The sequence below is a fragment of the Panicum hallii genome, chromosome 8 (genome assembly GCF_002211085.1).
Source record: "Panicum hallii strain FIL2 chromosome 8, PHallii_v3.1, whole genome shotgun sequence".
Taxonomy (NCBI): domain Eukaryota; kingdom Viridiplantae; phylum Streptophyta; class Magnoliopsida; order Poales; family Poaceae; genus Panicum; species Panicum hallii.
This window is the reverse complement of record NC_038049.1, coordinates 14,479,599-14,493,652: the sequence shown is the minus strand read 5'-3', so window position 1 is coordinate 14,493,652 and position 14,054 is coordinate 14,479,599. Positions and strand designations below refer to the sequence as shown.

At 42.2% G+C, this 14,054-nt stretch overlaps 1 protein-coding gene and 1 long non-coding RNA gene across 2 annotated transcripts; both read left to right on the top strand.

The window, feature by feature from the left end:
• Positions 1-563: 563 nt before the first annotated feature.
• LOC112902211 (phosphatidylinositol 4-kinase beta 1-like) lies at positions 564-10,082 on the top strand. The gene is made up of 16 exons (XM_025971151.1): positions 564-2,799; positions 3,421-3,609; positions 3,731-3,779; positions 4,540-4,672; positions 4,796-5,276; positions 5,569-5,649; positions 5,726-5,848; positions 6,482-6,551; positions 7,111-7,208; positions 7,296-7,400; positions 7,798-7,851; positions 8,113-8,256; positions 8,362-8,415; positions 8,496-8,570; positions 9,030-9,113; positions 9,184-10,082. The coding sequence occupies exons 1-16, from the start codon at positions 1,039-1,041 to the stop codon at positions 9,283-9,285; spliced, it is 3,603 nt and encodes a 1,200-aa protein (XP_025826936.1). The 5' UTR covers positions 564-1,038; the 3' UTR covers positions 9,286-10,082.
• Positions 10,083-12,008: 1,926 nt separating this feature from the next.
• On the top strand, positions 12,009-13,606 carry LOC112903456. The gene is made up of 3 exons (XR_003230812.1): positions 12,009-12,346; positions 12,432-12,506; positions 13,316-13,606. It is a non-coding gene; the product is annotated as an uncharacterized LOC112903456 (long non-coding RNA).
• Positions 13,607-14,054: the final 448 nt, after the last annotated feature.

The following is a 14,054-nucleotide window of genomic DNA, read 5'->3' as shown; positions in this document are numbered from 1 at the left end:
TTAGAAAAAGTAACCTGCATTTTTGTTCGAATTGGTTAGAAATTGGGATTAAAGGTTGAGAAAATGCTTAGCAAACAGATAGATCAAAATAAAATGAAAAAAATAGTGCTACTAGCAAGGGAATCTACCATTGTTGAACATTTGTAACAAATAATTTGAACCTCTTATATGTTGAACTTCAAACTTTGACACGGCGTAGAAAACATCTATATTTATATTTTGAAAGAGTATTTGAACATAGAAGTTCAGTTTGGTTGGATACATCATGTAGGGACTAAAACATAAAAAAGGTTACAAATACTAAAACGGTTTGGAACGGTACATCATTTTTTGCATTTGTAAAATGAATTATTAAATTATAGTTACAAATATATTGTAAATTAATTAAAACAATACATTTCTATTTTTTAAATCATCAGAAAATTGTCGAAAATAATTAGGAAGGGTATGGGAATTTCTCGTACGTTTTAACCCTTTGGCTGATCGGATGACGCAGCAGGAAACGGGCAACAGAGTGGCCGCCACGGCGGATCCGGGCCGCGGCCATCACCGCCCCCACCTGCTCCGCGTTCTCCGATCCCCTCCCACCCGCACCCCACCACCACGACGCCGGAGAAGAAACCCGCAAGAAACGGTGGAAAAAATAATTAGAAAAACCAAAAATTCAAATCAAAGTCTCCCACACCCAGCAAAACGCTGCGACAATTCAAATCGAATCCACCCGAATCGAATCGAGCCAGCGCGAACCCCCCAGGCCGATCCCCGCCCGCCCCCCCGATTCCGCAGCGCCTCGCTGCGAATCTGGGCGCGATTTCGGGGCGCTAGGGTTTGGGAGGCTCCGGATCGCGGGGCCGTGTAGGGTTTGGATTGGATTCGGGAGTTGCTGCTGCGGATTGCGGGGTGTGTTGGATCGAGCTGCTCCGAGCCGGCTTGTGATGGTGGTGAGAGGAGGCGGGAGGCGAGTAGGCGGCAGCGGAGCTGGCGGCGGCGGTGAGTAGGGTCTGCTGATTGGGTTGGAGCCGAGGGCGCGCGCCGGCCATGGTGCGGCTTCTCGGGCTGCGGAGCCTGAGCTTCGGGCCGGAGGAGTCGCCGCGGGAGATCCCCTCCACCGCCGACGCCGCCCCGCCCGTCGGCAGCAGCGGCTGGCTCGTGCGCTTCTTTGACTCCGCCTTCTTCTGCGAGTGGATCGCCGTCAGCTACCTCTACAAGCACGACCATGCCGGCGTGCGCGACTACCTCTGCAACCGCATGTACACGCTCCCGCTCCCGGGCCTCGAGGCCTACCTCTTCCAGGTGTGCTACATGCTCGTCCACAAGCCCAGCCCCTCCCTCGACCGCTTCGTCATCGACACCTGCGCCAAGTCGCTCCGCATCGCGCTCAAGGTGCACTGGCTCCTCGCCGCCGAGCTCGAGCTGGAGGACGCCGACGACCTGGATGGGATCGATAAGGTGCAGGAGCAGTGCCAGGTAGCAGCCACCGTGCAGGGTGAGTGGCAGCCGCTGGTCCGGCCTGCGCCGCCGTCCCCTGCTGCCAGTCCGCGAGGCAACCCCATGCTTAGCAGAATACGGTCGTCCAAGCAGCGGCTGTTGTCCCTTGCATCGTCTCCGTCGCTTGGCCTGAGCCCCCCAGCCGGTGGTGGGACCAATGTGGCAGCTCCAGAGGATGCTGTAGGTAGTGGAGGGAAGCAGCCAGCCACACCATCATCGGAGGATAACAAGCTGCTCAAGAGGCTGAGCATTGGGCCGAAGATGCGTGATGCGCTACTCTTCAGGCGATCTGGAGAGAAGGATGAAGAACAGGACCGGGATGGATTTTTCAAGAGGCTTCTTAGGGACAGCAGGGACAAGGAGGAAGAGGATGGGGACAGGGAAGGATTTTTTAAAAGGTTACTGAAGGATAGTAGGGAAAAGGAGCACGAGGAGGAAGAAGGGGATAAAGATGGTTTCTTCCGCAGATTGCTAAGGGACAGCAAGGAGGAGGACATGGAGCTGACGCCTAGTTCTGAAGGATTGTTAAAGCGATTCTTCCGTGATAAAGAGGATAGGCAAGGTGAGGATGATGAGAAGGAAGGCTTTTTCCGCAGGATATTCAAGGATAAGAATGAGGAGAGGAGAGACAGCATTCATGCTAGACATGGGGATGAGGATAGAGGGGGCAAGAGTTTGGAGGATGATGATAGAGAAGGTTTCTTCCGTAAGATATTTAAAGAGAAGAATGAGGAAAGGAAAGATGGTGCACACAGTAAGCAGGATGAGAGGGAAAAGGCTGGTGCAAACATAGAAGAGGACAAGAGAGATGGTTTCTTTCGGCAACTCTTCAAGGAGAAAAACGATGAAAGAAAGGAAGGGAGCACGCCAGGCAAGAAAGAGGAAGATGAGAAAGGCCATAAGAATTCAGATGATGATAATTTTTTCCGCAGGCTTTTCAAGGATAAGAATGAAGAAAAGAAAGCAGCCGCTCATGGCAGGAATGAGGATGATAAATGCGAGGAAGGTGATAAGGAAAATTTCTTTCGCAAATTATTCAAGGACAAGCATGAAGAGAGGAGAATTGAGGGGCTAGAGAAAAACGATGATGATGGTAGGAGCATCAGTGGTATTGAAGAGGAAGATAATCCAGAGTTCTTGTCATTCCGTAGGTTGTTTAGGGTGCATCCAGAAGATGCTAAGGGTGGACATATAGAAAGCAGTCAACCCAACAATCTTTCAGAGGGGAGCCCAGGATCAGAGAGCTTTTTTAAGAGGCTATTTCGTGACAGAGATCGTTCACTTGAAGATTCTGAGCTTTTTGGCTCAAAGGTAATGAAAGAGGCAAATGATCTACTCTTAATAATTTGTTTCTCTAGTTTGAAAACTCCAATATTTGTGTTACAGTGGTATGGTACATCATTATATATTATAGTGGTTTAAGCAAGAAAGTTATTTATTATCTCATGGGGTAAGATGATTTTTTATGGCTAGCTTCTGTCAGCATTATATATTCCACTTTATTGTTTGAAGTGCATACTCTAGTGCTTCGAATTGTGGAAACGATATGTTAATTTTGTTGCAAAGATGCTCAACTATAACTAACAACCACAACAACAGAGCCTTGAGTCCTACGGTAGAGATGAAACCAAACAAAAGCTGCATGTGAATCAATATAATACATTACAAAGATTTTCCTTTTGTCATGGAAATATTTCAATTGTACATCTACTTTTTCATTGGGTAAAGTAGATATAATCACATAATGTTGTCTTCATTTGGAAAAGAATGATGTTTCATACTTTGTGATATCGTTGCATCAATGCATGTCGCTATGCCCATTTTCATCATGTATCAGTAAATATTTTCTAGACAAAGGCTGTTGAGTGACATAATACTGTTTGCTTATTGTGTATTTGTATTTACTCCTAGCGATGGTGGTTTATGTTGCAGAAAAACCCTGGTAGCACAGGAACTAATGAGAAGCAAAGTGGAAAACCACCTTTACCAAACAATGCCATAGCAGAACTTCGAAAAGGTTCTTACTATGCTTCATTGGAGCTTGTTCAAGCTTTATGTGACACATCTTATGGTCTGGTAGACATATTTCCCATCGAAGATCGTAAGATTGCTCTTCGGGAGGTAGGTCACATAGATTATTTTGCACCAATATGGTTATTCACTTCATGGCTTTGAGCCATGTTTTTATTTTTCTGCTAATTCACCTTCTAATTCTAACAGTATATCTTGTTTTATGTGGCAGTCTCTTACTGAGATTAATTCCCAGATTGCTTCTGCTGAGAAAAATGGAGGTGATTTCTGCTGCCTTTTTAATATATGGTGAATATTACTGTTGTTTTTTCGTATTTTTTTGTGTGTTCTGCGTTTTTGTACTTTGTCCTGTATGCATGAGATACTCCTGCCCTAAGCCTTTGGGTACCTAATACTTTTTGCTGAATTGTCTGTAAGATTACATTAGCATCTTCCAGTATAAGATACTTGATGTGTCCAAATGCTTCGTGCCTTGCTATCTGTTTCTTTGTTTTTTTGGGGCTGCAGTTTGAATAGTTCTGGTTCACCTTTCTTTCTTCACCAGTGCTACATGCACAAAAAGTCAAGATACTATTGTAGGGTGGCTTTAATGTTTGTATAGGTATGGTTATCCAAAGTTTTAGTTGTTTTGGATTGGTAATGGTTAGAACTTACTTTGAGCCACGCAGAATAGTGTATTCAACATACTTAATCTTTTGATCTTTGATGCAGTAGTTGTTTTCGCTACATTATGCTCCTTAATCAGTACTGTTGTTTGGTCTGTTGAATGTTATGCATACCTAAAACGATTGTGATAGTATTTAGTTATAGGCTTATGCCGCACACTATTACATTTAACCAATGTGTTGTGTGTTAAAAAAATCAGCCTCTTGCTATTAGTTGCAGCTCTGGCGCAATCTCTGTTTAGCTTAAGTATCACTGCATTGGAGGGATCCATTCATATCAGCATATTGTATCAGCATATTGCAAAGCATCAGCTAAAATGCCCACCTGATATTTTTCTGTTTGTTCTATGCATAGGAGTTTGCTTTCCAATGGGAAAAGGCATTTACCGAGTGGTTCATATACCTGAGGATGAGTGTGTTCTTCTTAACTCTAGGGAAAAAGCTCCTTATCTTATATGTGTTGAAGTTTTAAAAGCAGAAGCACCAAGGTATGCAGTTTTAACAATTGCCATAGTTTCTATAAGAAGTCTGTATCCCAATTACTGCCCTTTGCCACATCTTTTGCTACTGGATGTTGTGGTAACATAGAACATCTGTTGTTCTCTCTCCAGTCACTCTAAAGGATCATCAGATGCGCACAAGCTGTCAAAGGGTGGGATACCCTTGGCTAATGGAGATGTCCAATTACCAAAACCACCTCCATGGGCATATCCTTTGTGGAGTCGGCATGAAACACAAAATTATGAAACAGACAGAATGCTGAAGTCAACCTCTCAGGTTATTGATCAAGCAATGGCTCAACTCTGGGAGACCAAAGTGAAATTTGTAAATGTTAGTTTCTCAGTTGAGAAACTTGGCCGTTCAAGGAGCCTAGCGATCTCTGACACGGGGCGTAGGCTACGACATGCAAAAACTGATTCTCATGATCCTCCAGAAGATTCCCAGGCAATTGATGATCAGCCAATAGAATGGGTGAAAGTTACTTTGTCTGCAGTTCCTGGAGTAAACATGGATGACGTAGATGAGAATGAGCCCACACGTAAGAAGGATCATCGACGTGTCCCTAGTACAATTGCCATTGAGGAAGTCAAGGTGAGGCTGACATGTAAACTTTTGATTCATTTTTAATATTTCTTATATAGGTAAACTTTTTTCTGTATTTCTTCTCCAACTAATGCTCTTGATCCACGATATGCTGTCATTATAACATTTTTCTTTCAAATGAGCTATCTGGTCCATGCCTAGATTTTTATATTGATGCTGTTGGAAACAGGTAGAGTTCCCATGCATAGTGTGGTGGCTATGCTGCAATAACACGCCACTGATTGCATTTATAGTTGATACGTTTTGGGCTAATTTCTGTTGAATTGTTTTCCTTGACTAGGCTGCAGCACTAAAAGGCGAAGCACCACCTGGTCTTCCACTTAAAGGAGTTGGGCAGAGCAGCCAAAATTTAGATTCTAAGGTGAACAACTTAGTGAACTTAAATTCTGATTACTTTTGTACTTTTCCCTAAGTTTGTAACTTGAATGTTTCCGTAGGCCACTGATGGTGGGGATCCAAAACCAACTGATGCTTTGGCTGGTGAGCTTTGGGCTGTCAAGAAGGAGAGAATACGGCGGTCTTCGGTTCATGGAAAATCATCTAGTTGGGACTTGCGTTCTGTAAGCAAAATAACTTTCATCATTAGTTTGTTCTTTTTCTTCTATCTGAGCCTGGATATCGGTGGGATGATGAATGCTTATGCGCGGATGTGTGTGTGTCTGCTTACCCTCTTCTCGGGTCATGCGAATAGTGTTTGCCCCAAGTATGGCATATGCGTTGCCTTTAAGCTTTATAGGCGTAGATAATTCCATAAATATCACTTTTCTAAGTTAATCATAATTTTACTTCAGCTTAAAAACTTGTAATAACTTCTTTCATTGTCCAAATCATTTAGATTTGGCAGCCGTATCATTAACAATATTGACTTCCATTATGGACTTTGTTTGAATTAAGGTATTGTGTTGCCTCTCTATGGAAGATTTGCTGTGTCTATTGAAGGATTCTGATACTTTTATCTTGGAATAAGGAGTTGTTCAGTCTAGTGTCCTGGATTTGAAATAGTTAAATTGCGCGATCCTTTTTCTGTCCATAGTGACAAACTGGATCTATTCAAGTACTCTGTGAGTTGCATGTTTGTTGATATCCCTCGTCATACCTTTGAATTAATAGCCTGCATGTTTTGTAATTTTTTTTTTTGTTCTGAATCATTTTCGATTATTACGGCCATGCTGCTGAAACATCTCGTATTGTAGGTTATTGTCAAGAGTGGTGATGACTGCCGTCAGGAACACTTGGCTGTGCAGCTTGTTGCACACTTCTATGGTGAGAACTTATTCCTCGATTTACAATGGTTGTAATATTTTTGTTACATAGTGTTGAGATTCTTTTGTTCACATTGTGCCTGTTCTTCACCTGATGTAGTAGAAAGTTTGCCATTTCCTTCAGAAAGCGATGTGTTAGATTGACCTTTTGTCTTATCCTTTGATGTCGTTCTAATTTGTTAGTTGTCCTCATATATCTCCATCCGTGAACATTTAACTGTGCTATTGACATGTTCTACATCTGTGATTTTTTTTTTGAAGTGGAGAAACCAACTTGTGTGCAGATTTAGCCACATATGTAATCTTATTCTTCTTGGGGAATGCCATGGATGCAGGAAAATAGCACATCTAAATAGGCGGATTTCTTGCACATAAAAATAGAAGCAGGTTCCTGGATATAGAAGTAGCATTTGTCCCATGACACTTTATTGGGTTGTCATAGGTGTATTTGGATCAGAGAAAATTGAGACACTGCAGCGTCAAATGTTATGATTGTTTTTGTGTTATTGTTGATTAGCATATCTATGAGATTAAGCTTCGAAAACTCCATTTAATTACAGACATATATCAAGAAGCGGGTTTGCCACTTTGGCTGCGGCCTTATGAAGTTATTGTGACATCTGCTTATACAGCACTGATTGAGACTATTCCTGATACGGTACTTTGCAATTTGTTAATGTGTTCTGCTTCTCTGCATTTTGTCTCAAGTGTTTGATTGTACCTGTCTTTTTACATTTCACTGCAGGCATCAATTCATTCCATCAAAAGTAGGTTTCCCAATATCACAAATCTCCGTGACTACTATGTGGCTAAGTATGAAGAAAATTCTCCAAACTTTAAACTTGCACAGGTGCGTTGCATTTTCAGACACTCTTGACTAATGTTAATTTCCCAGCCTCCAAGACAAGAAATGGCACCCAGCGAGGTTCCAATTATGTGCAGATTAATGCATTTGTGCCGTGTATGAAAAAGAGTGACGTGTTTTTTCAGTAACCATCAACATGAACATTGTTGTCCACTCTTGAAGCATGATATATGTGTATGTGGACGCTGCATGTCTTGATAAAGAATGCCTTTTGATTTATGAAGACATTCTTAAATCTTGATAAAGAATGCCTTTTGATTTATGAAGACATTCTTAAATTTAGTAGTTGTTAATTGGTAATGTTAAAAGTTAAGTTGAGAAGCAACTGCTTGAAAATTTTCAGTACATGTAGCAGAGTATTGATATTTTTTTATTTTCACAGAGAAACTTTGTGGAAAGCATGGCAGGATATTCGATCCTATGCTACCTACTCCAGGTATTGAAATCAAATAGTACATTTGGTTGTGTGTTGTCCTAGCTGATGTGGAACATTGTGTGTTGTTGCCTGATTCTTTGTAAACAAACTGCAATTCTATCCTTTTGCATTTCCAAAAGAGTAAAGCAGTTTGCTGGTTGTTGCTTTTCTCTTTATCATGTGGAAGGGAATTAAATCATAGACTTGTATCCTTGTAATTTTCGTTATGCATCTTCAAGATGGTGTGCTAAGCACATTGCTGGTGCTTTTTGTTAATTACAGGTCAAAGATCGCCACAACGGGAATCTTCTGATAGATGAGGAAGGACATATTATTCACATCGATTTTGGTTTCATGCTATCGAACTCTCCTGGTGGTGTAAATTTTGAGAGTGCGCCATTTAAGCTGACAAGGGAGCTCCTTGAAGTATGGCTACTGATGGTCAATTTGATTTGAAATTTTAATACTGTGTGAAGTTTAACTATGGAAATGTTTAATCCTCTTCAACTTTTGTGGTTGGAACTTTGCTAGGTGATGGATTCTGATGCAGAGGGAACTCCCAGCGAGTTCTTTGACTACTTCAAGGTATTTGACTAATAGTTTACCTTCGTTGCTGGGGCCTATCCAATTTGTATCTGCATATATTAAAATTTCCATTTCTTCAGGTGTTATGCATTCAAGGTTTCTTAACTTGTCGGAAGCATGCAGAACGTATTATACTTCTTGTAGAAATGTTGCAGGTATTTTCTTTATCAAAAAAATTGGCACGTTTGATGTTGTTGCCTATCAGATGGCACATGACTATGTTTGCTTATGTATGCCTTCACTACAAAAATCAATACTTTATGATGTATATTAGTATAGAATTGTTGCAGTAGATCTTTCTTCCCATGTCCTATATTGACCAAAGTTATCCAAGGTTCTTTGCCAATCTTCTTCCAATATTTTCTCATCCAAAAGTGAATAGTTTTGTTACATTCAAACTTCTACTTTTGTATATTATTGAGTTAACCTTTTGGTATGAATTTGTATTATATTTTCCTGCCTATAGTGTACACCTGTTTCAAAGTTTCATGTCGACCCTGCGATATATTTATTTTCCTGTAATTATGTTGACCTAACTGTTTCTCTAATTGGCTTGTAGAAGCCGCTGACAGAAATTAGCTTACATGTGTAAAATGTTTTTTTTCCCTTACCAGGATTCTGGCTTCCCATGCTTTAAAGGCGGTCCTCGCACTATACAAAACTTGAGGAAGAGGTTCCACTTGAGTCTCACTGAAGAGGTTAGCTGACTAATATTTGGTACTCATCATTTCCGGACCTCTCTTACTAATAGTCTTGCTATGGTTGCAGCAATGTGTATCCCTGGTCCTCTCGCTGATCAGTAGCAGCATGGATGCTTGGCGCACCCGGCAGTATGATTACTACCAGAGAGTATTGAATGGGATTTTATGACATCTACCCACAGTAGTGCCAGACTCTTTCCAAAACCATTTTCCTTGTATACTTGGGGGCAAACCATGGGATCACATAGGTCAGTTTGGGTCTGATCTATATGCACATCCCACCTCGATTTCTTAGAGCGTACCAGGTAATTGAGCACTGTACTTCCCTGGGGTATTGGGCGCATTGGCGGCCAACTATGGGAAACAGAATGGTGCCTGCATTGTACTGCATGTGATTGCCCCCTCTGACAGAGTTGAGAAGTGTATAGTCATCGGCAGTTATCTAGTTAGTGCTTCGTGCAAGGAGGTTGTGACTGGGTGGAGCTCTATTCGTCGTATTGGAATTTGGAACCTGAGCTGCATTGCTGTACAGACCCTTGATTGACGTAGCTTGGACAGGATGTAGGAGAGGACCGAGCCATACTTGAAGCAAAGCAAGTGTAAATTATAGGCATATTGGGAGCTGGGAATCGTCCGAGGACAAGAACAGATTCTGTGCTTTTGGAATTGTTGTCCTGATATCCTCTGGCATCCCTATAGCACCAGAGTAGGTGATGTGCTTGCTGCATTTGTAAATTACCATTACTGTACAGGGCTCATATGCTATAGGAGCTTTCTGTTTTTTGGTGCTTTTTTTTTTTGTTAAGGTTGATTCCTCTTGTTGCCGGTGTATAAACTCCGAAGTACATTTAGCCATTTATTAGGTGATAGCTTGTTGCCTAGCCGTATGATCAGTGTTTGAAAATTTACTTTTGGGATTTTGCAAAGTGCAACCCAGGATTCCATCTGTTAACCCCCTATTGCGAAGAGCCTTTTGGTATGTGTTGGATTAGCAATATATGTTTCCTCATACTATGAGCGATCAATTTGGTATTTCTTCACATTTTTTCTATAAAAGTGTTTTGCGGTCTGCTGAAGTGTCGTAGCATGCCGTGTCTGGGCCAGAATAAAACTGTAGTTGCAGTCGCCCAATCACAGCCCTGGGCCTTCCCATGTGCGGTTGCAGGCCAGAAGGGAATGTGTGGGGGACCTGGGCCTCGTTTTCGTCGGGCGGCCGTTGCATGCGTCAATTTGAGTAGCTCAGCAATACCTCAAATCTTAGGAGTTTAGGACTATGTAAAGACCTGTGATCTGATGTTTTTTTTTCTTTATACTACTCCCTCTGCCCACAAATGTAGAGATTATATAATGTTAACAACTTCTCCAACCGTCGTTCTCTATATCCTTCTCTATATTCGTCATTTACAGACTTCTCTATAAGATTCTCTCCTCTATATCTCATTTCTCGCCAACAACGTTCTCTAAATTTCGTTCTTTATACATTAAACCCTATATTAGAAACGTATTTTGTTCCAAATTTTTGTACGTACGTATTTAAATACCTCAAATGCTATGGACATATTTCATTTTTATTTAATCCAGTGTTTAAAACGTAAAGAAAAAATAGAGAAGAGGAGAGAAAATCTCTATACGTAGAGGAAACCTGTAGCGTTCTCTATTTTAGAGGACTATTTAGAGAACGCTGCTGCAGCATATAGAGAACGGAATCTTCTTTATATATAGGGTAGAGAACGGTTTAGAGTCTCCCGTTGGAGACAGCCTAGCAGTGAGAAAAAAGCGCGTATACCCCTTAATTAAACACCTAGATCAAAGTGTCCAATTAAATTATGCCCTGTTCATGTAACCGATGGCATAAATATCCTGCCTATGTGGATGGATTAAGCTAGAATTCCTAAACCAAAGATAATTTAGTGAAACCGCAGTGGAAGGGCTTTACTCTGTTCTTTTTACTATCTTCCGCATCATACTCCCTTCTGATGGGGTTGGCGCGTGTCGGCCTGTCGGTTCGCCCACGTAAATGACCCTAATGGGCTCCTTTTGGAACCATGAACTCGTCGGATTCACTGCAACTTAGGGTCGAGTGGTCGACCCGCCCCTCGCGACTCCCTTCCGGTGCCGCCGCCGCCTCGATTTTCCAGGGCAGCTCCTCTCGCAGATCCTGCACACGCATCCGCACCTGCTGCCCGCCGCTGCCGAGCAACAGCTGGAGCAGCTCTAGACGGAAAAGGAACGGAGCTGCGACGCTGCCGCCGCCTCGATCTGCGACGCGGCCAACTGCGGCAGGGGCAGCTGCACCGAGTTGCCGAAGCTGATCCCCGACGTGCCCAACCCCGGCTGGTCCCAGGTCTGGAAGGCCATCCCCTTCTCGCCCTGCGTCATCCCCAACGGTATTGCTGAATTGATTGATCCTAACCTCTGTAGCATGTGCTGGTTCGTTAGTTCACCAACAACCATTTAATTTCCGGCCTGCAGCGTGTAGTCAATTTCCTAATGAACATTCCAGCCTGAGCAGCCGAGCTAATAGCTAGGCTGGTGTCCATGTCTCACAAGCACAGGACGATGGATGGGAATTGCAGAATGCAGAGCAAGTGTGAGCCTTTATGCTAGGAGGAATAATTGCATGAGGAACTGGGGTTGTTTTAGTTACAAGATGCAATTGGGGTTTAGACATAATCTGCTCTTTGCTTTGTATTCGTAGCATTTTTTATATTGCTCATTTTCTATAGGATATTTAGACATAAGTAGAAAGTAGATAGGCAGAACAATGGGTGTGCCTCACTGTATAGTTTTTTATTTAGCATGCTGCCTTATAACACCTCTTTGTCCATGCCAAACTATTAGTATGCTTTATTTCTTTTGATAATATTTCATGTTTGTGCAGATAATGGATGTGCCATACAAAGTTGTAGAAGCGCAATCAAGTAGTGGTAGAAAGCGGAAGAGAACTCTTCAGCCAATCAATACTCTAGTACATGAAGGAGTAGACCTCAATACCAAAGCTCCGGAAGTTGAACAAGTTCACTCATTTGAAGAGATGCAAGGTTAGGAAAAGTGTAATAAATATGGCCCGTCAGCTTAGGTCAACTGTCATGTCTCCTGGAGGAGTTTCTTTGGACAACTGGAGGTTCAGTCAAGAAGTGTCTAGGAAAGAGTTAACCCGGATGATCTCGCTTCACGGGCTACCACTATGGAAGCACTGATATGCTTGCAAGATTGGATGCGGGCCTCGGGTATACTCTCTTTCCAGTTCTCAATTTTGTATGATTTGGAATAGAAAAATATTTTTCAGATCTGACTTCAATCCAACTTTGATAGGTTCGTTTTAATTTTGCATGGAAGGGAGTGAGGATTTCATCGAGCTACCTGATTCACAAGAATGACATGCTTAAGGTAATAATTTGTGAAATATTTTGAGATCATCTATGGGGTCATAGGAAACTGAACATGCTGCATCTCTGAACATTCAAATCGCCACTTGTTTGCTGTGTCTAGTACCATATATCCAGTACTATACTTGGAATGATATCACTTCTCTATCCTACTGAAAGAGCGGTCTTCAATAGTTCTATTTTGGATGTCATAATGCTTCAGTTACTTTTGATGCTTCCCTGAAAATGAATGGTTACTGTTAAATATAAGCCAATGTCAAAGTTTTATCGGTTCCTTTTTGGGTGGGATCTCTGAAAATGAAGGAGGTTGTTGGTCAAATACCTCAGGGTGTCCCTGTGGACTTCCAAATAAATTAGAGAAGCTCTTTGTTTAACCTTTTTTTTTGTCAAAGATTTAAAATAAACTCAAAGGCATGATGCTTCATCCTTGATTCTGTTCCATGTGCATCTTTTGCTTAAAAAGGTGAGTGTGAATATGCTACACTTACAGTGTTCTACTCAAAGCTATGTGACTTACTTTCTGTGATGAAAGTAATATGTTTGGTTTCTGTGAGAGTGTGAGAGCGTGAGTTCAAAGACAAGGGACATTAATTGGTGTCTTAGCATTTGGGCTGGGATTGGAAACATCCATATGAAGGATGTTGTGTAATGTGTGTCTGGCCAATTGACAGGGTAATGTCAATTTATCAGAGCATTGTCTCTGGCCAATTGACAGGGTAATGTGTGTCTGCATAGTCAAAGATATTTACTTTCCATTATCCTTGTTAATGTTTACACAATGCTTTTCTGATGTCCTATCTGTTTATGCAGTTTCTTGTGCTCCCTCTCCTGCCATCACTAGCGACATCTTTCAGGAGAATGAAATGAAGCTGAAGCCGATTATTGCTGCTGTGCAGGGTGCTAGCGGCCTTGGAGATCATCAACCAGCAGCAATAGGGTCAAATGGGAAGTTTGCTGACTTCAGTACCATTGTTATTCGGATGGTTTTCCAAGAATTAGGAATGGACTTTTACTTTGATGGTAGTCCCTTCAGATTGTTTAGCTAGCTAAAACATGTGTAGGAACAACAGTTAGCATATAGAATTTCTAAACTGCACAAAAGTCGTTGTTAATGTAATACTTTCCTGCTGCCGTAATATGAATATATCGTGAAGTTCCATCCGCACGTTAATTGCCGTAATATGATTAACAAATGGTTCGATCCACGAGAACCATTGGAGCACCCACGCAGGTGGCTTAGGCAGAAATGGTTAGAGCGGTGCTCCTCCCATCCTTAAATGGATCGATGGATAGTTCCAGGGTTGCTCCATGGAGCACCCACGCCACTATTTAATACTCCCGCCTAGGCATGATCACCGCATTCTCACCGGCTCGTCATCCTAGGCCTTCAATGTGTCGTTCCTCTACTCCAAAAGCTCCGACCCGCTATCAGCGGCCCTCCTTTCACCTATGTGAACTAGGATAATATCGTGTCCACCAAGTTGTGGATTTGGTTTTGGGTCCTTCACTATGGAAGAACGCGCACTGAGATCGCCTCCACCGCCACAAC